The 26247-nt window shown below is 39.3% G+C and overlaps 1 protein-coding gene across 2 annotated transcripts in view; it reads left to right on the top strand.

The window, feature by feature from the left end:
* Nucleotides 1-26247, top strand: part of pard3ba (par-3 family cell polarity regulator beta a) — a 134788-nt gene that overhangs the window by 5023 nt on the left and 103518 nt on the right. For both annotated transcript variants that reach the window (XM_032556984.1, XM_032556983.1), the window contains exons 2-3: nt 3789-3893; nt 22407-22584. In XM_032556984.1, the coding sequence (XP_032412875.1) occupies nt 3789-3893; nt 22407-22584 (283 nt within the window). The remainder of the gene's footprint in view (nt 1-3788; nt 3894-22406; nt 22585-26247) is intronic.

Below are 26247 nucleotides of genomic sequence, written 5' to 3'. Positions count from 1 at the left end.
TCTTACAGCTTCATAATGACACATTCTTCTGAGGATCAAAGTGTGAAATAGCACCAGCGCTTCACAGAATTTAGCTCCACTAATCGCTGCAGCGCGCCGTCGCCCTCTCGGGATGACGTGTTTTGCTCGCCAGTGTGTGCGGTGGGTGGGAGAGGAAGGAGAGATATCACTTCTAAATGATGGGGGACTTAGGAGTGTAATTTGCAGGGAGTTTACTCTTCTAACCGCCATGGTAATTCTCCTCTGCAGTTGACTGAGTTTCAGCTCCTTTTTGTTATTTATTTTCTGGGGATAGTGAAGGTATTACAAGGGATTCAGTCTGAGGAACTTCAGAGGAACTTTTTATTCCCTTTTTTTCCTCCCTGCAGCTTATTTTTGCCTGGAAAGTGACATGTATTCACTGTTAGATGGAGAAAAGAGTGTTTATCTGGGGTTTGCTTAAACTCTCCTGCAGAGGTGATCCTCATTAACTCCGGAGCATTAATCTTCTGCTTTAATCCTGTGATCTGGTGAAGTCCCTCTTCTTGAAAAGCACACTCATTCCTCTTTATTTCCATTAAGCTGTGTGATATGTTGTCATCCCAAAACAGACAATTAAGATTCTTCCTACCTTACAGCTTTGGTTAAAATTTTATATACACTCATTATTGGCATAAGAGGAGTCAAGGTGAGGCTTTCGAATGAACAAACATTTTCTTCAATGTCAAACATGATGGTGACGGCATCATGCTGTGGGACTGTCTTGTTGTATTGAAGCATTGAGCACAAAAATATTGATGATTCAAAAATAATCTGTTTATTCTATGGGGAAATTAAATGTTAAAAATCATATTTGCAAGTATCTTCAGCATTGTTGTTAATGGTGATTCTCTGGACAGGGAGGATCTGAGGTAGCAGTCAGTCTCGCAACAAATCTGAAGAGGCCTCTGACTGAAGTCTGTTCCTGTCGTGTCATGCTAACAGCTCAGTTTTTCATTCATTTCAGATTAAAGAAAAGTTAAAAAACAGCTCAATCTTTAGCGCCTTGTTTAAAAAAAGTCATTAAGATTGTTTCATAAATTGTTGAAATGCAAGACCAAATTTAGTGCAATATCCACACCCATGATGAGTGTATGGCCTTATGCCAAAAGTGCAAATGTTGCATCTTGCTATTGCTCTGCTACAAGGCATGAATGTCTGGTTAGGAGAGGAAGAATGCAGGGAGACAGTCCAGTTGGACCTGCTTTTCTGGCCAGCTGGGAATACTATGTCTACTTGCCTTTTTGAAACATACTTGCTACTATTATGTGCCATCACTAGGCAATTAAAATAGATAAATATAGAGAGAATTTTGTAATTTCCATTGACTGATACTACGTTTAAGTACGAATGAATGAACTGTTCAAAACTAATCTTCACTCTTGGCTTTGCTCATTGCTTTCAGCCTTTTCCTTCCTTTGTCTGTCTAGTTGGTGTGCTCTCACATTCCACCTAGCTGACCTGAACCTTGGGTTATCATACCATAAACCTGTTTGTCTGAAACCTGCTGTGTATTTAGCTACTATCTGAGGCTAGATACTTTGGTTAGAGGGTGTAGCACTGAGAAAAAGACTTTTGTTTCTGTTGATAAATCTAAAACTCCTAGCAATGTGATTTGTGGAAAATTCAAAATCCTCTATTTTAGCATTAAGACGCAGAAGAGCTGGGATGAAGCTAATCAAAATAGGGCTTAGCCTTCCAGGCTTACAGCCCATATAAACTAATTTCATTGCTAATGCGTTTGTGTACTACTCTTCTTATTTGTATGTATGGTTTCTAACAGGCCATTTACTTCTGTAAACATTGTTATGAACTTGTATGATTTATTTGCTTTGCTCACATCTTGCTTGTAAGTATAAATTGTTCCTATAAAGGCTAAATTCTACGGACATTACCTTGTTTTGTTTTCTGGTTTATTGTTTTTCTATTAAAATCTTCTTCAGCTGCATGAAATGCCACAGCCTGTGCATTTATAGACTGGGTCACAAAAAGAGGAAGATGGCATTGTTCTTGAACTTCTCTGTTGATTTTTCTGGGGTAAACAGATTCCAGATTGTGGCGCAATCAAAAGTGAATTGACTTCAGTCTCTTTTTTTTGTTGTCTCTGGGTGTGTGCCCTTGAACTGGGCGGGAATGTGCCCACACTTCTCACGGAACAAAAAATCCTGAACGTGTATCTCCACCTCTACGTCATACCAGAGGTATCTACAACCTCTGTAGATACTCTCAACATGCTGTGTCATGCAGCAGGTACAGTGTAGTGTTCAGGTTTTGCTTCAGAAACCCTTACCTGCCCAGCAAAATGGTTATTTAATTTCCCTTTGGAATCAATAAAGTATATTTGAATTTGAAACCAGAAGAACACCAGCTACACGGTAGTACTGACGGTGGTTGGCATTTGAGGAACCCATTGGAAACAAAGACCTCATTGTCTCTATGTTTGGCAGTTGCCACTTTTGCTTATCAGCTGTATGTCAAGTGTTGGTGTTGGTGAATAAGTTGCTTGTCAGCAAAGTGGTTATTTAATTTTCTTTTGGTGAAGACAACTCTTAATGCTTCGGTGTAGAAAAGCATTTTGGACAATGTCATCCACAACCTTATGGGTCCAGTTTGGGAAAGTTGTCTTCATGTTCCAACATGGCTGAACAAAACAAGCTCCTGAATGACATGGATGAGTCTGTTTGATGTGAGTGACCTGCATGAGTTCTAACATCAAACTAACAAAATACCTTTTTAATGAGTGGAAGCAGAGATTGCAAGATCTTCACCTTCAAATCCATGTCTGACATTAGAAACACACTTAGAAAAATAGTCTAGAAATTCCCATAAAGATGCTCTTAATACTTGTGTAAAGTCTTCCTAGCGTTAAAGCTGCTTTGGCTGCAGTTTTCCCGGCTTCACCTGTAAAGGTGGTGAAGAATGATGAGGCTATTATCCAACTAAGTTGCTAAGGCAAAATAACTGGACATTGTTCTTATTGTCAAACCACAGAAAGTGATGAAAGTTATAGATGTAGCAACCCCAAATGACAGCAGCATAATGAAGATGAAAAGCCCCAGAAATGCCAATGAAGAAGTTATGGAAATGTGAGTCTTAAGTGTTCCCAGTGGTAATTGGAGAACTCTGGACTGTGACCTCCAAACATGGAGAGTGCTTCCTGGCGTCCAGCATGTTTCAATAATAACACTAGAGACGTCTGGGAACAGCTAAAATGTTACTGACCAGAGTTTTCAATAACTTCTGCCTTCGTGTTGCTTTCCCACCTTTTTGTGCTTCACTTTCTTGAGTCCGAAATGCATCTATTCTAAGGACAAGCTAGTATTTTCAGTCCAGAAACACCAGCAAGCAGAATGCATTTTTATACACTTGATAAGTGAAGTCAGATGAAGATCAGAGGCAGATGATTTGGGGAATATATAGATATGTTTTTTGTAATTCATTTTCTGTTGGATCAAAAATAAATGTGTCATCTATCTGTGTGCTGCTTGATCTTCCTGTGTGTCCTTCCCTTGTTGTTATTGCAGATAAGAATTTCTTCTTAATAACTCACCTGATTAAATGACAAATAAAAAACCTGGGTGCTTTTTATGTTTTATAGTCCTTTGAAGGAAAAATACACACAACTTTTCTGGAGTTTAAATTTCTTCCCTTTACAGTGTCATGGTTGTATTATTCTTTTATGAATGTAATGGACTCATGCTATTAATTTTAAGATTTGGTAGTGTTTATTCAAATGTCTTATCGTGATCATTATATATTTCCCCCCATAGCAACATGGAGAGGTTCCTGTGAACATCCACCACTTGGAGTACACGGATGGAGGGATCCTGGACTTTGACGACCTGCTCAGTGATCTGGTGGAAGACAGAGAGAAGGTGAGGAGGACACACTTTTAAACTGACACCTGATGCACAGCTCAGTAAAGCACCTGATGTTGCTTTACTGTGGGATGTAAAACAACATCACAGAAAATTATCTGTCATTGGGGATGGTGCCTGCAGTGGATATTTTTGTTTCAGCCTTGCAGAACGACAGGCTGGCCAGGCATGCTTAGATGCTTGTAAATCTAAGCATTCCTTGTAATTATTTGTTGGAACTTTAATACAAAACATGACAAGAAGATTATTTTTCTTGATTTGTCATGCTTGTGCTGTTCCAGATTGTCCTTCGTCTCAAAGTAAATTCTACAGATCTTCCACAATCCATACTCATAGGTTTGGAGTCTGGATGAACAATAAATTGTGAACATTTGGTCACATGAAAGCCAAATGAAATGGAATATTCAGTCTTCTGTAATGCTGTTATACCCGTTGTTTTAGACTGGATCTTTATTTAGATGTTGGTGTGTGTTTTCCAGCTTTATATTACACACTCTTGGTAGTGTTACCATTTTTGACTAACACTCTATGTTCTTGAATTATGTAATTCCAAAAATATTTATGCCCTATTTACTTCTTAGACACAGGCTTTATTGTTTTAGTTTTCTTTTTAGACCATAACTTGTGTCTGGCTTTTAGAATCAATTTGGCCACAAATGTTACCTGATGTTCTGTTTTTTTAAGTGATTACAGATGTGGCAGAATAAATGCTTGACTCTAACCAGCAGCTCTCGGGCGCATCTCAATCAGGGCTTTCAAAATGATCAATTATTCAACATAAGCAATACAAAAAAGAGCTTTTCTTTTTATGATGATCATTTGCTTCAAATTCAAAACAAATTGAGTCAATTTGCCTAATTGTTTTGCTCCAGGCAAGGCTGACAGTCAAAACCGTGAGCTGGCCCTGGAAGTTTAAAACTCCTTAGAGACTTTGTGACCTCTAGTTGTCAGACAAAAGTGTTGCTGGCAGCATTTCCTACAAACAAGACTAGCAGGAAAACCTCTGGGTAAGCCTTAAAGCAAGCTGTTCTGCAGGGTGGCGGCTCCAAAGCTGAGCAGCTCTACAAACATGGCGAAGCACCTGAAGGATTGACTCTATGATGTTTATGAGAAACTTAAAAGAGGTCAGACATGTTTATGTATCTACAACAGCCGTGTATTAAACACACTGGACAGCATGAGTTAACATTTTCTGTTTAAATATAAGAAACTCACCGACAGCCATATGAATATTCGTGCCCCTGCAGGTATGAACTGATGCAAGGTGAATGATAAATATTAACGGGCTCCATTGGAGCAAAACAAAAAAAAAACAGTAACTCATAGAGATGCAAAAGTGATGAAAAAATAGATAACTTTAAGTTATATTTTGTTTCTAAAAGGCTGCTGGACTTCCTCCTATGTATTAACTTCACACCAATTAACACAGTTTCTTCCGATAGTTAATTCATTTCATTAATTTAATGAAATAAATTAATTATCGGGTATTGGGGAAGTCCGCAGTCTTCCCCATTACATTTATTTGTTGAGAGCCTTAATTTTCTAATTTTGAGAAACGTTGAAAACATCAACATTTGTAGAAATAAAAGCTTGAATAATCAGTTTCAGTTTAATTGATTATGACCTTTGTGAAATGTTTGGATGAGCTTCAGCCCCCTCCTCTTTTTAGGCTCCCCTTCCATTTTATTCTTTTTGTATTAGCAGCTGATGAAAGGATAGCAGCTGAAAGAGGACAAGCCTCCGTGATCTTCCCAACTTGCCAGTCATTGGACTTTATCTCCAGTCTTCAAAATGACGTCGCCTGTCCTAGATTAATGAGCTGTGCCTGGCATTCTTGATTAGCCCCACTTCCTTTTGTTTGTCTACATTTTTATTACCTCACCTCCTCCAGCAGATATATTGTTAGCGGTTTTTTTTGTCTTGTTATTGTGGCCGATGCTGTTTCGCCATCAATCATACAGGAGTGGGCCCAGCGTGAGGGCCCTCCGCCGCTCAGCGTGGGCCCTGTGTTAGCCACGGATGCTAATGAGAGATAATGGTTAGTTATTTGTACTCCTAGTGCTCAGCATTGCCGCGAGTCCAGACCTCTTTATCTGGGCAAACCCTCGACTATTATTCAGCTCACAGACACGTTTCAGCTGTCCACCGCGTCTGTGCTGAACTCCAGTGGCAGCCCGCGGGGCACCATGTTGGCGCGTACGCAAGGATGCGCCACTGGTGGTTGATGAGGGCGGAGATGAGGGGGCGGCTGTGATTTGATTACAGCTCAGGCCCCCTGCATCTGCGGCGTGCTCGCGAGCATACACAGCAGCGTGCGTGGACAAAGTGTTCGTTAACCCCCCATCTTCAGACACAGGCCACCAGCCTGCTGATGAATATTAATATCAGTCAGATGAATGCGGGGAAGACGAAAAGGTTGTTGCTTCAGGTGTGACCACACAAAGGAGCAGATTGGAGTCGGACCACTCCAGGTCACTGCTGAGTCTGTTATATTGATGCAGCACTGTTGTATGTGTGACTGGTAGCTGGAGGTTTATTGGTTAAATACCAAATTATTCTTGTCTTCAAAATCACAAGTTTACAGACGTTTCCTCAATTTTTGGGAGCGTTGCTTTTGAATTGTGACTTTGGTTGAAAGTTTTGGGTTTCCTTTTACAAGCTTCTCACTTTTGAAATCTTCCCACAGCTTCTCCATTGGACTGAGATCAACACTTTGCGATGAACATGCCAAAACATTGATTTTGTTGTCACTAAGCCACTTTATTACCTCTGTATGCTCAGGGTCATTGTCCATCTGGAAACCAAGTTTTAACTTTCTGGCTAATGTCTTTTACACCATGTTCCAAATTATTATGCAAGTGATATTTTCTCAGATTTTCCTAAATGACCAATGCAAATGATGGTCAGTATAATTTTCAAGTCATGAACTATTACAGTATAAATCAAATTTTACTGAACAAAGCTCCCCAGGAGAACAGTATTTTTTTCAAAAATAAAAAACTCAAAATGCAAAATGTTCCAAATTATTATGCACAGCAGATTTTCTAAACATTTTATGGATTATAAAGAACTGCAAACGGTCATTCTTTGAATGTGCAGCATTAAGTGGTCACATGTACTAAAATCAAAAGCTATTTCAATCAAAAACATCTTAACAGACTGAGTTAAATGTTAACATAGGACCTTCTTTGATATCAGCTGCTCAATTCTTGCATCCATTGAACTTGTGAGTTTGTGGAAAGTTTCTGCTTGAATTTCTCTGCAGGGTGTCAGAATATCTTCCCAGAGCTGCTGGTTTGATATGAACTGGATTCCACCCTCAGATCTTCTGCTGGAGGAAACTCCAAAGGTTCTCAATAGGGTTGAGGTCAGAGGTCAGAGGAGGATGGTGACCACACCATGAGTTTCTCCCCTTTTATGCCCATAGCAGCCAATGACACAGTGGTATTCCTTGCAGCTTGAGATGGTGCATTGTGATGCATGAAGATCATTTTGCTACTGAAGGTACGGCTCTTCTTTTTGAACCATGAAAGAAAGTGATCAGTCAGAAAGTCCTTATACTTTGCTGAGGTCATTTTCACACCTTCTGAAGGGGCCGACCAACGATTCTCTCCCCATGATTTTGGCCCAAAGCATGACTCCACCACCTCCTTGCTGACGTCACAGCCGTGTTGGGATGTGGTGGCCATCCATCACCAATCCACTACTGCGTCCATCGGGACCATCCAGGGTTGCACAGCAGTCATCAGTGAACAAGTCTATTTAAAAATTAATCTTCATGTACGGCTGGGCCCACTGCCACCGTTTCTGCTTGTGAGCTCTGGTTAGGGGCCCAATAGTAAGTTCATGCATTGCAAGCCTCTGGAGGATCCTCCACCTTGAGGTTCCAGAGGAACCAGCAGCTTCAAATAACTGTTTGCTGCTTTGTAAGGGCATTTTAACAGCTGCTCTCTTAATCTGATGAATTTGTCAAACAGAAACCTTCCTCATTCTGCCTTTATCTGTACAAACCCATCTTTGTTCTGAATCAGCCACAAATCTCTTCACAGTATGATAACGCTTCAGTTTTCGTTAAATATCTAATGTTTTCATACCTTGTCATAAGGCACTACACTATCTGATGATTTTCTTCAGCAGAGATTCTTTCTCTTTCCCATATTGCTTGAAACCTGTGGCCTGCTTAATAATGTGGAACATCCTTCTTAAGTAGATTTCCTTTAATTGAGCTCATCAGACAAACTAACCAAACCAGCTCTCTGAAATTAATTATAGTGATTCAAAGAGCCCTGGCACACAACACCATCGATAAATTTAATAGCACAACAAAAAATTTTATTTTCTTTATGACACTTAAATCCAATTTGCATAATAATGTGGAACACAGTGTAGACGCTGCTTCAGTATTTCCGCTTATTGTTGTTTTCTCGTAATACCATCTATTCTATGAAGTTCACCAATTCCTCTTGCAGCAAAACAGCCTCGCAACATGATACCTCCACGCCCATATATCATAGTTTGGATGGCACAAGCATCCCCATTCTTCCTCTAAATGTAACGAGTCATTATGGCTGAACAGTTCCACTTTAGTTCACGTCCACAAAAATGAAGATCTTTGTCCCTGTGTGCACTGCAATATGTTTTTTTATGTTTCTGGCTTCCTCTTCACTGAGTGGCCTTTCAGGCCATGTTGGTAAAGAACACCTTTCACTGGATAATAATACCTACCAGCTGTAGCCAGCATCTTCACAAGTTTTTTGGCTTTTGTTCTTTGATTTCTGTCATTGCTGTGGCATTTAGCAATTAGGAAAAATGTGATTAAGGTAATCCACACATAATTCTGACCTAAAACAAGAGAAGTTTGGTTTGATTTAACTTCAGACAGCGAGAAAGACATTTTAAGTATTCAATGTATTTAAATGTGTGGGTTCAACTGCACATTTAAACCAAATGCATCCTTTTTTAAAAATTTATCTTTAAGGCAATCAGGCATAACATTATGGCATGATGGGATATGTGCGCCACCAGTAATACAGATATAAATTCTGCTCTTAAAAGAAAATGTTTTGGGTTCACAGTATTCACACAGTCATGTGTGATCAAAATAGGATGAGGTGAAATTATTTTTATTTTTTTCCCTCAAAGTCTGGACATGGGCTCAGATACAAGGAGGAAGCTAATCAGTGCAGGAAAAACAGGAAACATAACAGACAGACAGACAGACAGATAACTTGTTGAACCTCAGAGTGCTGGGCTTCCTGTACATTCCCTTGCTTTACTGCAAATGCAATTCCCTCAATCCGATTGTTGAATGATGTCGACTAGATGAGTTTTGTTCACACCTTTACAGATTCTATTCACCCCGATGTGTTAATCAGATCGACCAATGGAGTCCTGAGAAACGTATGTCGTTTGACAGCAGAAGTGAACACTTCGTATATGTTTGCAATATTTTGCCTCTTATTTTGTCTCAAAAACCATTACTGGTTGGAATGATTGTCTATGCTGAGATGTAAAAAGAACCTAAGAAAAACCTATAGTTTTAAAATGTGTCAAAATGGCTAATGTGGAAGTTTCACCTGGACTGGACTAATACAGCTGAGAAACTTCTATGGGAAGTTTCTCAGCATGAATTTTTTGCATGAATTTTGGAAGTTCGGTTGAGGGTCTGGATTGCAGCTGCTGACTTTCAATGGGATATTCACATCACAAAGTACTTCTTTTATTAGGTGGAGGTTGGTTTTTTTATGTGCCATATTAATCTGTTGCCACTCACTAACTTGATCATTTTTAGATCTCTAGATTGTTTCCTTTTATTTTGATACCAGAACAATTTAAGTAGTTCCTGAGATTTTTTTCAGTTAATTTTGAGCATATCAATTTTCAAGCAAATTTCTCAAAGAAAGACTTGTGGTTATAAAACCCCTCCCCATTCAGAACATGCAAATAACATTTAATTTCATGGGAGATTTATTATATATATATTAAAAAAAGACTGGAAGGACTACCTCTCTCCCTTTTAATTAGCCTATTTAATCACAGCACCTACAAGGCGTCTCCAGTGGCTTCCTCCGGTTGCCCAAATGTAAATGCGATGGTTCAAATCCCAGACGATCTCCTTCTGAAATGTCTCTGGCTCCACTCTTCATCTAACTCTTTAAAGCAATGTTTAAAAAAAAAGAAAAAAAGTTTTACATTTAAAGAAATCCATCAGGTATAAATCAATTCTAACCTTTCTGCTCTTGAAATTAAAAGAAAAAAAAAAATCAAATCATGCTTTTTCATATTTCATTTCCAGCAGCTGCAGGTGAACTCTGCTGCTTAAATTTTGTCTGCAGTCATTAATTACAAGTCAAATGTCACTCCCCCCCCGACAGGCAACAATGAAGCATTACTTAAATGTGCTAACCTGCTGCAGGGGGAGAGGGGAAAAAAAAAAAGTTAGCTGAATGGGATGTGATTGCGAGGCTCAGACGTGCTTGATTAGCCTTTGATGCTCTGTGACATCTCGCTCCCTCACCCTCTATCCTTCTCAATCACACGCCACGGCGAGCCGCCGGCTGACTGGCGTCTGAATGGTCCCGTAACTCGGCGCAGACCGCGTGAATGGCCGGTGATGAACGGGGGAGCGCGGGGCTCGAGTGCGCTGATTAAAAACTGTGACACGAGTGGCAGCCTAATCAGAATTCATACCCATTCTTAAGTTCACATTGCGATCCATACAAGACATTTGAATATTCATAACAAATCTGCAGCAGGTTTGTCTTTTTTTCCCCACACCTCTTTCCCACTGAGTAAAGTTGGATCATCTCTACCAGATTACTCCCTGCGGATCCGATCAGATCCGACTGGAGAGGTTCACTCGACGGGATTCGCTCCCTTGAGCTGATTGGATCAAATCTCATCAGGTCGACCTTGATGCAGCCCTCCCATCTGAGCTCCACAACAGCTCTCCATCTGATTATATTCAATTAACTGGCCCCCCTCCTCCCAGACCCTCTACACTCAGCTGCTCTCAAACATACTTTCGGCTAAACCTGGTTTGATTGCAATTACATCGAGCGAACTCAATGAAGGCTTAAGGAGAAAGGATTCTTGCCGTGGCAGTCTGCTTTTTCGTCTAACTTTCATGCACGTTGGGTTTTTCTCATAAAGTTGCACTTAGGATTTTAATTTCTATACATGATCCATTGCATTACCTTTTGACTTTGAATAATGGCACCTCTCCAAAGTGATTTGTCAGTTCAGTGAAGCAAACGCCCCGGGTTTCAGTCGGGATAAGGCTACTTTCAGTTTTCTTTTGCATAAATTTGTGCGACCCCGCCATCGAAGATTCAAGGCCTTCATCCTCTGATGTTGTTTTAACGTAGGAGGAACTGAAGGGAGCGGTTCCTAGTGCCAAAAAGTACTTTTTATTTATTTTTTAATGCTGGACTCCTCTTCCATAGGAAGGCTGAATACAAATGGATGCCAAATGTTTTGTATCTTATGTCATAAAAAGAAATCTATGGATATTTTCCTTCAGCTTCATCATTATATGCTATTTTTTGTTGGTCTACTACACAAGATAAAAATAAAATAAGAAAAAAACAGTCTTCATGTTGTCAAAATTAGCTTCTCCAGTTAGCTTTGATTTTGGCTGAGCAACCCACAGAGCAGCTAATCACATCCAGCTAATGATCAATTATAGATCAATTTGTTTAAAGCAGATCTGCTCTCTGAACTCACACCATCTGTTTCCCAACATAGCATTACCCCAGAGTTCAGCATATAAGTGCATTTATATCAGGGTTTGGTGCTTTTTTTTTTCTTTTTCTTCCTCTGCTCGCTCTAATGCTAATAACTCAAATCAGCACAAAGTCACACTCCCTGTCGTGCTTGTTTGTGTATCACAGTGTGTACTTTTTCAACCAAAGCATAAATGTTCGCAAATTCCAAATCCAGCTAATTTAGGTTAAATATTTAATGATTCCCACAACAATTACGCAGCCGAAGCCACATCTGCTTCCATTGTGCTGCTCACAATGCCACACATTAATTCATATACACACATTCATTGTTGGTATTATCATTCAATTTTGCTGCCTCTCGGCCTCATCACCTAACTGATTGGCCTAATGAATGGAGTTCTGGGTTCGGTAATGTGTCTGAATTGGTCCATAGCATTATTGGTGTGCTTGAATCTGACACATACGGATAGAAAAAGTGACGGATGTTGCCGTATAGGAAAGGTTTGTGTTTGTTTATCGCTAGTCATCATCACAATGTCAATCTGTCCAATGTAACTAAAGCAAAGGACTAGTTGAAAGGTTTAGAAATATGTAAATTAATACATTTCCATTGAGTTTGTAGCAACTCTGTCTACTGCACGGAGATATTTATTGTACTAACTATAATTCATTACAGCCGACTGAGTAAATTTCTGAAAATAATTTGTAATCGTCAGTTATCAAAGCCGATATGGAAATCGTATCCTGCTGGTGGATACGATTTGGTGTATTTACCATAAACTGTCTTGTACAAACCGTCCAAAACTACTAAGGTAAATGGGATGATGAGGAGGGGAAATGACTAGCATTCCACCTATATACAATTAATAAACGCCACTGGATAAAAAATTGATGAACTTTTCATCCAGGTGTTTTATATTTAAACTGACATACTCAGTAGTCATAAATAATACATTGTTGTACAGAACTTGCTCTGTTAAAACCTTCTTGATTAGTTTGGTTTCTTTTTGGGTCATCATTTGTTTAAAAATGTGCTGGCAGCCTATCAAGCTGTGACTTGCAACAATAAGTGATTCCATACATCACTTTATTCCCTTTATAGCAACTCCAATATAGTCAGAAAGCAAACATGCATATTGACTAAACTGCAGCAGGTTGCATTTAGGTTACATTTCTAGTCTGAACTGTATTCCTCTGCTTTCAGCTGAGCTTGCCGATGCAGATATATGAGCCTTTTTACTGCTGACATTTAGTACCTCTGGTTGCCATGGAGAACCTACATCACTCACAGCCTAAAGGTGTTTAGAAGAGTGGGAAAAAAGCACTTCACCTGAAATTTTTTTTTATTCGTTGCACCCTTCCCCACCTGGTCACACATGCTTTATTATATCGATATAGACTTAACATTATAGCTTGGAGAAGCATTGTCCATTCATATGTGAATGTAACTAGACAGAAAAATACATACATATACCCAAGTATAGAGCTGCTTTAAATTGAAAATGAAGTTGGAAAGAAAATTCTGACTATTTCATTCATTTTTTTTTGCTATATGTCCCAAACATGTCTTGGAAAAGGAGAAGAATAAAAACCAGGAAAAAAATAAGAGGTGTGTGAGTGTAATGTCAAGGGAAGGCAGATGGAAATATGAAGAGGAGGAGGAGCAGGAGGCGGAGGGGAGAGCCACAGGTGAGAGGGCGCCAGCCTCGCAGCTCCGAGTTAATCACTCCTTCCATTTCTCCGTCAGATCCCGAGAGGAAGGAGGGAGGGAGGGAGGGAGGGAGAGAGGGAAGGCTGGAAGGAGCAGGTGGCTGTGCGACGGCTACAGGGAAGGGAAAGCTGATTATTGGGCTCTGGCTGTGACTTTTTGGGGAGGAGATTTGGAACATGTCATTTCTTTCTGTGTTTGTGTGTACATGTAGCAGCCGCGCGCCTTTACGAGAATGAGGTTATGACTGCGAGCGCAGAGGGACTGCCTGGTCCTGTGTATGTTTGTGGGCCAGTGTGTGGCGTTTCGATAGATGTGCAGCAGGAACTGATGTGATGTGTTTTCACTATGGGGATGATGAACGAGCTGGTTTTGATATTCCCGTTGCTGACCTGGGAAATTTGAGGCCTGGAGCTCCCTTGTCACCCACAACCCTCGCTCTCTTCCCGTCACCTTCCGCTTGTTCCCCCCCTCATCTTTCTCAAAGGCCTTTCAGGCCCCGAGTGATTTATGAAGAGTTTACCCTGTCCCTTTATGAGTGTGCATAAATAATAATGTGGCCTGTCACTGTGCATAGCCTGCACTGTTATACCTCAGCTGAAGTCTTGCTTTGTGTAGTTGTGGCTTTATTTGGGTTTCTGCTTTCAGTCGGAACACACATGCTCCGTCACGCTGACTGATGGTGCAGATGTTAGGACTCGGATACCTTTGGAGTGTGTAGAACCACACACACCCTGTTCCGCTTTACCAAACGTAATGCACTATACTGCCAAAACACACACACAGACAATTTAACTTTAAAATATTTATACATGATGGAAAAACCAAGAGGTGTTTCTTAGAATATGCACACTAATGAAACTTATTGCAGTGTATGCCTGTAGTTTTTGTTATGAATGTGCCAACATGAAAATACATTTTGGATTCTATTTCTTTTTATTTTAAATATAGCCAGTCACCCTGGAGGTGCACAATAATGCTTTTCTAGAATATATAGAGATATTCTTTATTGTCCTACAGTTTGGAAATATTAAAATAATTAGAAGAAATTTTCATTAACAGTAAATTAACAATATAGGAAAAATAATCTTGTATAGTTATTAAAAATGGCAAACTCTCATCAAAAGAGAGGTTGAGCTCAGTAGGGAAGGTTTAAAAATGCACATGCTGTGTGTTTGTTTGCAAAAAATTAATAAAAAGGATAAGATTTTATTTCAAATTCAAAAATACTTTATTGGTCCCAATGGCACAGATGTCTTCTCCATGTGGCTGGCAAAGAGCAATCCAATCTGTTGCTTCCAAACAACAATGTGTGGCTTGTTCTGCTTCCTATATTTTCCTAACAGGTAGAATATAAACCTCTTAACAAGAGGTTTATATTCATAGCAGAGAAAAAAAGATTGTAATCTGATTTGGCCAGAGGAGATCTTGATTTGGAGATATATGAATCCTTGACATTTGTATAAAACAATTTTATTCTCCACCGGTATAAACTGACCGAACTTTTGTGACTTGTAAAATTTTTTTCCACCTAAAAAATTTATTTTTTTTCTCATTCAAAGAAAAGCAACCCTACAGCATCATGCTTCCTCCACCATGTATGATTGTTTTGGTGAGTTTTGTTTGTATTCTCTTATGTATTTTTCCACCTTTTTTGGGGTGGATTATAGTGATGCGTGTTTACTTGGAAGAAAACCCTTCAACCATCCTTGATGGATCGTAGAAATTCGGCAAGAACCTGCAGCCTCACCATCACTGCTCTACAATTACCCAAAGGTTGATTTTTAAAGTGCAGATACCTGTCTGCTGCTCTTTTCTTTACTCATTGCCATTTCTAATATAATACCATAGATATTAAGAGCCAAATGTTCTCAGTGTCGGTGCAGACACTTCACCCCTTCCCTGTTCTCGGACTGTCACTATTCATCACACTCTGCATCCATGGAGAAACACATTTTCTACACATCGTGTTGAACAGCATCTGATTCATCCGCTGAGTGGGAAAGTGCTGCTGTTGCAAACACATTCGGCTTTCAGGAGGTTTCACAGCTCTGCAGCTTGAGGGTTGGAAAATGAAAAACGACACCAGATGCACAAATGCAGAGTTACAAGTTATTTGGAGAAAGATTTAGCTCAGACCCTGTTCTGTTGCAGGTCCTGTGCGATTAAGATTTGAAAAGGTGCTCTCTGGCTTTTAACGCTGTAGTTTTAGATGGGAACGCTTGTGCGATGTTTAGGTTGCTATTATTTTGTCTACCAGAATGCGACGCGGTCCTTCTGAATTATGCATCTCTTGTTCAAAGAAAGAAATGAAGAATATTGCGAGAGGAAGAAAACAGAAGGGGAAGGGGGAGGCAGTTGTAAGATAAATGACAACAGCAAAAAAGCATCTCAATAGACTCCGGGCAGAGAAACACACACAGAGCGAGAAACACACTCCGCAGTGCTGGTGGATGCCGATGAGAGAGGAGAAGAAAAATGGGTTGATTAGTACCGGCGGATGGAATAGGGAAGTGTGTACGTTTGCTTGTGCGTCTGGATGTGTGTGATGCTCATGTAAAGGTTAAGAGACTTGAGTGCATGCAGTTGCATTTGGCTAAAACAAGGTGGCACTGTTCATCCTTTCACATGTGCGAAACATCCGACCTAAAGCAGTCGTTTCTTTTGAAAACATCCCACCCTGCATGTCTGCTCCATGCAGGTCTGTCTGCATTTCAGTCATGTGTTTTATTCTGAACACGTGAATCAATATTTAAAGCCACTCAGCTGGGTCCATCTTTGAGTTGAGTTACACAACAGCATTGTTTCCTTTTCCAGCTACTAGAAAAATCATCAATGATAACTTTTCTCTCATAGAATCAAAGTTATTCAGTCATATGGATCATAGTGGTAAGAAAATAGCTTTTAGTTTTGCGAGTCTGTGTGAAAGGATAAAAACCTGTTTGGTTTCACTTCCACTGAATAAAAGGGTCATGACTCCGGCAGCCTGGACGCTGTCGGTGTCCTAGATAAGCACAACACCTGAGGGTGGAAATTATTGTTGTCGAATTGCTGCGTGAAAATAGGCATTGTGAAGAAAATGCAGAAACAACATGCATACAATTTCAGTTTTGTTCTTAAGTGCTTTTTGTTCATTTATCTAAAGCGTTTTATGGTGAGTTGCAGGGCTTATTGCTCTCTGCTCTTACTCAGATCCATTAAAAGCAGATATCATTTATATGTGTTATAAAGTGTACACCAGTGTGCCTCTTAGATAGGTCGCCCTCAAAAAATACAGTTTATGCCATGGTAAACAAAGAATATTTGTTTCTTTACTTAGATACGTAAAGTCAAATTTCGCAAGGATGGAAGAGATATTTGATTTTTGAGAAAATTTTTAAATCACTTGGAATTATTAGTTTTTATTTTTAATCTGTTAGCATAAATGCAAACAATATTTATAGATATTAGAGATGCACAAATGAATCTGACTGTAATCAGTGAGCAGAAGGTCCAATGTCGAAAAATTAGTTGTTTTTTTTCTCAACTCTCCCTCCTTTTTCAGTGTATCAAAGCCTCAACTTACATAGTGTTTTATTTAGAGTCTATTAAAATCTCCAGCCCTGTGTTATTCAAGCTTTTTGTGTCCTCTGGAGTTTTCTCTTGAAAACTGAAGCCATAGCAAAGTTTTGTTTGTTTCTAAAACGGTTTTACTAAGCAGTATGTTAATGTAAGTTTTCCTTTTGTTGCTGCGTACATTCCGCTTTACTTTGTATCCCGAGGCATTTTGTCTCCATCTATGCTTCATGCAAGCCTCCGAATGAGATTCTCTTATATTTTATTGTAATCTGGCGGCTGTCCAGCACACAAACAATCTTCACAGCCAGTCTGATCACATGACAAAAACACACTGTCGTGACTAACAGTTCATAACACTGCTGAGACCTGCCACACACAGCTTGTATTTGACATGGGGTGCATTTGTTTGAGAAAATGAGACAATGGGGCGACGTTATTCAGCTACAGCAGACGTACAGTCTGCCTGGGTCCATATCAGTGTCTCCCCTCCCAATTGGGCAAAGTGGGGAAAATAAGGCAATTTGTTTCTGAGGATACTAATCACAGCCAGGAAGAACTGGAAGAACCGTGTGTGTTAAATTAACACACCATGAACCATGAAAGGTGTTGCTCTTTGTACAGGGACAGAGAAGCCGTGCTGAAAGGATGAAATTTCAAACCTTCCTGTGTAAGAAATAAGATCCCTTCACTCCTTTTTATGGTCAATCATGCGCTGATGAATGAGTGAAATATTTGAACTTGGGAAATCAAAAGTAAAACTTTCTATAAGCATATTTTTCATAGCTGAGAAAAATAAAAATATTTCATTTTTTTAGGCTTTAAGCTGAAACCTGGGGAGTTTAACAAAGTGAAGATTCTCTCATTTCTAATCATTATTGCCACAGTTTTGATAGCTTTTCCAACATTTTTCCATTAGTTTGCAAAAACTAAAATTATGAGTCTCAGGTTAGTGGTACCTCAGTCAAATGAACAATACAGTGGAGGAGATATTTCATTTAGGTTTTTATGTAACTAAATCACTTACATTTTAAGTTATGTACTCCTTTTTTTTTTTTTAAATTGCAACTTGGAATATGTTACTTCAAATAAATACAACAATCAATTGAAGTTTTTCTTTTAGGTTGTTTAATTTAAAGTGACAGAAAAATAAATATATGCAGTTTTAGTTTCCCTGATGCCTTCTTGGCAGATTTCACATACTTAATTTTAATATTTTTCTTGAAGTCCAGATCTTCATCAGTACTTTGGTGGAATGTGCTTTATCTTAAATACGTACAATTTTTTATTTGAAAAGCACATTATCACAATAATCAAACTTAATGTGATATTTGCTTGTTTGGAGTTTACTGATAAGAAAGGGCTTCCTGTTTGCTCTTTCAAAAGCTCCCCATGAAGAAAATAAAATATATATGTAGTATTACTACACATTAAGAGAAATAGTTCAACAAATTTAATGTTAACCTGTTAAATTAAAGCAAGTTAGTTGATGTAGTTTTAGTGTATTTTGAGACCAAATTCTAACAAAAATATTGACATATTCGTGCTGCAAACTTGTATTTTTATAATATCAATACTTTATTTTAAGCTTTATACTAATTCACTGTTTAGGGTATCAACTTAAACACTTGTTGTGAAATTTTCTCCATTTCTTTTGGTCTTCATTTGAAAATTTATTTCTGTGTTTGATGTAAAACCCATTTTCTTCTAATTTAGTGAAAATGACTCACTTTCAGCAGGTGGTATTTTTTTTATACAAAACACCTAGCACATAAACTGTGATATTGGGAAATTCTTTGTCTGTAATTTACATAAAATATTTGTGGTAGTAATGATAACAACAACAACACTTTCAGATTTGGTAAAGAAGGAATTTTCCGGTTCATTGGGGGGAAAATGATTGATGTAGGGTTTAATTAAATAGTTGATTAGATATCAGTAGGAGTTTATTAAAGATCTTTTAGAGCTTGAATATAGTGGGCTATGACTGAGTTTAACTTGGGGGCATTTTGTATAGGTTCAACAGGTAAAAGAATATATATAAAAGTTTGAATGTATATTAAAAAATATATAATCTTCCTTCTTCCCAGGGATACACATACTTTTATAAAGCACTATATGTGAATTTTAGATGTTATATTTCAAAATGGTGTTCAAGATAAAGGCTTAGTTGCAGCAGCAGCAGCACAAATTGTCCATTTTGCTGGAGTTTGACTTTGAAATGACGCAGCAGAGGAGTCATTTTGTCAATACTTAGCGTCTGATTGAATGATGAGTGAAAGCAGCAGCGTAGCCCACATTAGCATCGCTCCCTGCCTGTGTGAGCCATAAAAACATAAGCTAGCAAAAACCAGATGATCATCCCCCCCCCTCCTCACATTAAAATAAGTTGCTGCTCAAAACAACCAAATCGTTTTTTGCGGGAAGGTCACAGCTGCGTCTCTCATCACGGCGGCGCTTCGAGACGCCTCGTTTGATTGATGCCGTCAGTAAGTTTGGAGAAGGAGACGGAGGCTCGGGAGGGAGCGAGATAAGCAGAGAGAGAGGAAGGCAGATAAAGAGGAGCGAAGGCTCAAGATGCATCCATCAACTGGCACAATCAGATTGTTTTCCTGGCACTCCGTTTTTCTCTCTCCTTTGCATCCGCCTGCCTCTCAATTCCTCATTTCTGGCGTATACACATGAATACAGTTGACGAATCTTCGGTGTGCGGCACTGGCCAGGTGTCGAGAGGATATTGAATCACGAGAGGTTTTAGGTGGGAGGTGGCATAGCGCCGTGATGGATGGCGCCCACCGTTTACACTCACACACACCCAACTGCCATAGTTTGTTAATAGACCCTTTTCACAGTTACATCAGACAAGGGCCGTTATGACTCGAAGCAGTGTATTTTTACTTCCGGGGTAAGTTTGCCTCTGGAAACTAAAAAAATCACAGATACTCGTTACCTTAAGGATATAATGAAAGGTAAGGTTAATAACAACCGTACTTAAGTGTTAGATAGCCTTACATAAGGCTTATAATGAAGGCAACACAGGCTTTAAGTGTCTAGATTAGCTGTATTAGCCTACTGTCAAAATGACTGAGTGTATACATAATGAGCATTCATGATTAAATTTTTATTTTCTCTACAGTGCGTCCTGGAGGGAATGACACACCAAGTGACTACTCAGTTGTACGATGGTGCTTTAAGTTTAATTTCCATTATAATAATACTGTACTATGTTTTGTCACATTAATAAAATGAAAGAAAAGTAATAAAGAAATTAGATGTTTGTTGTCATTTTTGTTTTGTAGATTTGACAGGGAGGTGTAATATTTTCCTTTTGGAACTCAAAAATCTGTTCCCAAATGCAGTTTGCATAACAACGATCGCTCCTTGTAAATAATCACCGTTAAGTGTGTGATCGATAAAACAACATGCGCGACAAAACAACAGCAAAACAGAACATGCTTAATGTGCCCCTTATCTGGGCAACAGAGTGCAATAAAACGCAGCCTGCAGTTATAAAAATAAATCAGAAGCCTTTTGAAAAGGTAAAGTATATCAAATTAAATTAATACAGTTTAAGTTTGATTTCTGTGCAAATGCCAAGCAAGTCAGTGCAGAGGCATCCTTCTCTTTTGACACGCAACCATCGCAGCCATCTTTGGACCGGAGCAACAAAACACAATAATATCCCTAAGCGTCATTCCAAATTCTGACAAATCACTAACTGCTGAGACAACTACAATTTAAAACAGAACATCTCACAGTTCAATTTCCTGTCTTGAAAAAAACTCTGGCCTATGCGAAGTTTAACGCTACAGTTTTTGGTTCTACGATGATTATGTTGTTCCCTGCCATCCGTCCTTCAGGAGTACGTTCAGTGGAAACGCTGGTGGTCATTTGTCCTTAGAAATACTTTTAGCTATATAACGTAGACCCAGTCCTATCAGGCATGCTAATAGTATTCGCATTTTGAAAGCACAAATCTAAAAGTTTCAAATCGTTTTATAAAAACAACTACAATCTTTTCCCATTTTCAAACATTTTTGAAAAAGCTCCAGGAAGCCACTAGGGCAGCACTAAGGCGAGCTAACAAATTACTATTGCTACAAGTAACGGCTAGAAACCTTCAGGTATCATTCAGTCCAGTTTAGATTTTGTAGTCAAAGAAAATGTGTTTGCAAATCGTGATATATTTTCAAATTGTATTTGTGGCTGGTGTTTACGCTCCGGATGCTGCGTAAACACCTCCAGAAATAGATGCACTGCATCGAGTAAGAACAGAAGTTGTGTGACATCATGTGAAAAGGGTCTATTGACGCACTCAGCTCATCTCATCTGTTGTTTCGTTTTCATCCCTTGTTCCACTTGGGTTATTGCATTTCATTAAGTGGTCATTTCCGTCGCCGGGCTTGGCTAATGAGAGCGTCACACTGCCGCGCGCCCATTTATCAAAGCATGTAGCCGCAGCGAGCGCACACAAACATTTCCTCGGCCTGCCATCGTGTCCCCCTCTCAATTAGGCTGGTTTGTCGTCCTCCTGCCCTCCATCCCCCGCTCCTCTCAGCCCATCCCATCTCTTCCTGTCATTTCATGGCGGCGGCCGTGTCATTGTGTTTGACAGCTTCTCATTCTCTTGTCAGATCTTATTCGGCTGCTAATTTCATAGGTACACACCTCAGCACACGTTAATTCCTCTGATCCGCCCCATCTGCAGGATCTCTGGTCAGATTTTCTTCTTTGTTCACAAACTTTCTGCAGAAACTTCTTCTGGAGGAAGTTGAGCTGTGAATTCTGCTCTGTTTGCTTTTCTCACGCATGTATGTTGCCACATTAGCAGATTTGGCAGAGTGAAGCAAGTTGCATTGTTGTTGCTGGCAAGATATATGACACGAAGGCCTCACTGTGTTCATGGCTCTTTGATGATGCTACATAATCAGGCTGTGCATTTTCAACTTCTTTAGTTGGCAAGATCTACATCCTTATTTCATGCATTTATAAATGTAAATTCAGAATGTCTTCATTCTCAAAGCCTTAAATTCATTTATCTAAAATTAAAGCCTTATGTTCTGTGACTCCAGTTGGATCAAATTCTGTGCACAGAAAGCGTTTGATGCTGCTACTACTGTTATGTAACAATAACTCTGAAGTCTGAGGTCTAATACATTTTAAACAAGGTGGTCAAGTTCCAGTCAATTGAATATTGATTAATTAAAGTAGAGGGAAATACAACTGAAATTAACGAAAAGGAGCAGAGCATGAAACCAAGAGAATGGAGCCACAGAAATAGAAATGGGGAAAAAGGAACTGCAATTAATGTCTTTAAATATATATTTATAGATAATCTTATAAATCACACAAGTAGTACCATTTTGTTTTGCAATTGTCTTCTTTTGTACATTTGTGTCCTGACACAGGTCTTAAATTCCATTCATACTGTCCGTAAAAGTCTTAAATTCGAGTTGGTGAAACCTCCACCAACGAGTGGTAAGCTTCCAGCAGAGGCCTGATGGTGTGTGTCTCTTCCAGCTGGTGGCCGTATTCGATGATGACCAGCGCAGCAGTACGGAAAGCCCCAGAGACTCCATCTCCAACGGCTACTCCAGCGACGGCGCAAGTCCTGAAGCCATGCAGTACTTCCCCCACCTGGAGTACGAGGATCCGAACAGAGGGGAGATCGAGGTCAACGAGGCCGTCCTCAAAGCCAGTACGTCGCATTTTCTTAAAAACACCCAAGAACCAAAGCTAATCTCAATCGACACCTTCAGGTGTCGTATGAATGTGAGAAAGTGTATCCTGGTGAAATGTGTGCATGTGTGGGTGCGTGACTTAATACATTTCAGCTGTACAAGCTGTGAAAAGAGAGAATTTATTGCCTGTAACTCAATTGTGTGTGAAAACAGATGCAGTGTTGATGCAGCCTTCTCTCCCATCATCCTCACTCAGCTTTTTTTTCCCTTCTTAGTTTGCTACTGCTTTCACACATTGCTGAAGCTGAGAAGCACGAACAGAACAGGGTTCAGTTTTTATGCGTTAGCTGCTGAGAATAGAAGTGAGTTCTATACCATTTTTTAGAGCTTCGGTAGTAAATTGAATAAAAAAAAAATTTTTTAAGCTCGACGACCACAGAATGCTATTTCAATAATGATCTTTAGCAAATATGACAACATTGACATTGTACAACATTTGTTTCAATGTGTAATAACTTAAAACTGTAGAAATTAGCTTTGGGCTCTGCCCACCTCATTTGAAAATTAATCTAATGAAGGTAAGATATTTACTGGTCATAACCTCTCAACAGAATCCCACTTTGTCCAAATCTACGCTGTTTAATCTACTTGACTTTTAGATATGATAAATGTTAACAGCCTAGTGACTTTTTTTTCCTTCACACTCACTGGCCACTTAATTAGGTACATCTTGCTAGTACTAATTGGACTACTTTTGCGTTCTTAGTTTCAAAAGCTATCACTAAAACTCCATGTTGCACATTTATGATGTGGAATCGCATCCCAAACATCCTCTACTAGATTGAGATTGTGGAGCTGCATTCCCACAACATTTCACTAAGTAGTTGATACTATTTAGTGATACAAAGATGAATCCATGCTTTAAATATTGTTTGCACCACATTTTGACTCAGATGTTGTTTTTAAAGGTTTCTTAGGCTCTAGAGGCTTTTTTTTAATTTGTAGCTGGACAGAAAGAAGATCAGACAGAGAAGGGAACAATATGCAGTAAATGGCCCAAGGCCAGGAATCAACTGCATTGAGGACTGTAGCCTCCATGCGGTGCGTCTGCTCTACCACTGAGCCATGCGGCGCCCAGGGATCTCAAGTTTAAGAGGCAACTGAATGTTGCAGCTGAAATCAAGTCATTAGATCAGTCCATGTCTGTTACACAATTTGACGTGTTGTAGTTTCAGAGATGGTGTTTGACATAGTTTGGCTCTAACGAGTTTCTATTTGAGTAATTTTTCTGTCATTTGAAACCAGCATACCCATTCTGTTCTGACTTCTGACATCAGCAAAGCATTTTTCACCATATAACAATACAATGGAGTCGTGGGAAGGTCCTTGCTCTATTATTGCTGGAAGAGATTGCTTGAACTTCCTCCCCTTCTGTATCCATGAAATTTCCTCTTCAACTTTGATTTGGGGTCATAGTTCAGGTATTATTTAAGCTTTTGAGATGCTAATTAGCTGCAGAGACATAATATTAGCATCATTAATTGAACAGTGCTGCTTAGAAATTGAACAGGTGTGCCTAATTAGGTGACTGGTGAATGTAGATAATCTTAAATGTAATTGAAGAAATGTTATAGAATTACTGCGTTAATGATAACAGGACACTAATTCTTCTGGAGATGTCTGCAGAAATTTGGGAAGGTAATTAATTTAATTTAATTTTAGCTCTGGATAACTAGTAAAACCTATTATTATATTAAAACCTGGCTAACACATTCATCCTGGAGGTTGTTTTAAGGAGTTTTTCTGTCTTTCATCATCAAAAGGGTTTTTGCAGTCTTCCACCTGAGTGTTTTCTTGCACACACATCCAGATCTTTTGATGTCGCTGAGATCAGAAGTCATTTTTTTATGCATAATGAGCCATAATCAGAACTTTGCTGCTCATGCCGTTGTTTTGGTGTTGCTTTTTCTTTGCAACATGATCACGTCGGGCTTATCCACACTGTCAAATATCGTCTTTAAGCTTTGTTTCACAATTAACATGACAAAAAAGGTGTCAAATTTTAGACTTTTATCAAACTAAATTGCATTGGTAGAATTGTAGAATTTCACTCACGCTTTGTTTTGCTGTGTGGCATCACTTTGCTGTTTTATTGTTTTTTTTGTAAACCTCTAAGTAAACCCGATTTCCTCATGTCAGTAGTTTAATTTTTCTTTTCTCTAGCAAGATTTAATTTATTATCTGGTAGTGACTCATCCAGATTCTCATTAGGGAATCTCCCAAAGTTGAGCTTTTGCAAATTACTTTTTTCATCTGTTTGTTTCCTTCCCACTATCCGTTGTAGAGTTGCAGGGGCAACAGCTTTAGTTTTTAGGGAACCCAAGCAGTTCCTTGGTTGGAAAATATTCTTAGTGCCTCCAGGGACTAAAAAAGGCCATGATATAAAGTCCATCACTTGAATACTTCCAGGATTCTGCTCCAGCGTTGTTCTTTGACGTTCTTCAGTTCACATGAACAGAGCTTCCATTATTTCTGCTACTTCAGTGACTACAATGACTACAGCTCTCATTTTAAGCCATAGACGTTGCTGAAGAGCAAATTAACTCAAGTGAAAGGGAAAAACGATTAGATAAGCCTGGTTCTGATTTAATAAAAGGCTATCTGATCGTTTTTGAAGCCCTTCTGTTCACCTCAGTCCATCTGCTGACCTTAGTGAGCCGTGGTGAAGCCACACACACAGCTGCCCTTTTGCCACTCCTCACCGTGTGCCCACTTTCCCCTCATGCCCCATCATCTGCCTCTTTTCCACCCAGACACCGCACCCCCACTTCACTATTCAGCTTCCACCACCTGCCATCCAACCCAGCACCCATACCCTTCGACCTTGACCCCCATCGAACCCATACCCAGCTCCCCTGCTTCGCTAGCTCTAACTAGATTATCACTGTAGCCTGTTAGCATAACCAAGGTCCAGCCAAGCATGAATGGACTGAATCCAGTCGCGCCAACCACACACACCCAGTCTTTAACCCACTGGGACCTCTTCCTGCACCCCCCTCCCCAACCTGCTCTTCAGCCCTGTTGAACCTTGACTAATTCAGTTATGATGTGACCCTGTGACGCCCCTCCAACAGAGCCAGACTGACGCAATAAAAGCTGCTTTTGTCATGACGACATGCATGCGTGGGTGCACAACACACGCACACACTCATTTGGACGAGACGACAAAAGATTGAGCTTCTAAGTTAAACAGCCATTACCACCCAAAACTGTCAATAGAATGTGTGGGCACAGAAAAAATATTGTAGAGAAACATGTACTCTGGAGGATTTTACATGTTTCTTCATTTGAATTTTCAAATCAAGAAAATATGAAGCTGTTATTCCACCAAATTTAGTTTTATTTTTCTAAATAAGAAATAAGACTGTAAAAGAAAACCAACCGTTACTGTGAAAAACTACTTTTAAATAGAATGTCCTAAAGTTTAACGTGAAAGGTTCAGAATTAAACACCCAAATTTGTCATGTTACCACAATGTATTTCAAAGTATTTTGGTCTTAATTAATAAAATAAAAACACCCCCAGTTTCAACTAAGCACTATTTAATCTACTGAAATCCAACCTAGTCTGAACTATTTCACCAAACTGAATCAGGGAAAATCAAGACTACAGAAGTGCAA

Source organism: Xiphophorus hellerii, chromosome 24 (assembly GCF_003331165.1).
Source record: "Xiphophorus hellerii strain 12219 chromosome 24, Xiphophorus_hellerii-4.1, whole genome shotgun sequence".
Classification (NCBI taxonomy): domain Eukaryota; kingdom Metazoa; phylum Chordata; class Actinopteri; order Cyprinodontiformes; family Poeciliidae; genus Xiphophorus; species Xiphophorus hellerii.
This window is presented reverse-complemented; position numbering and strand designations above follow the sequence as displayed.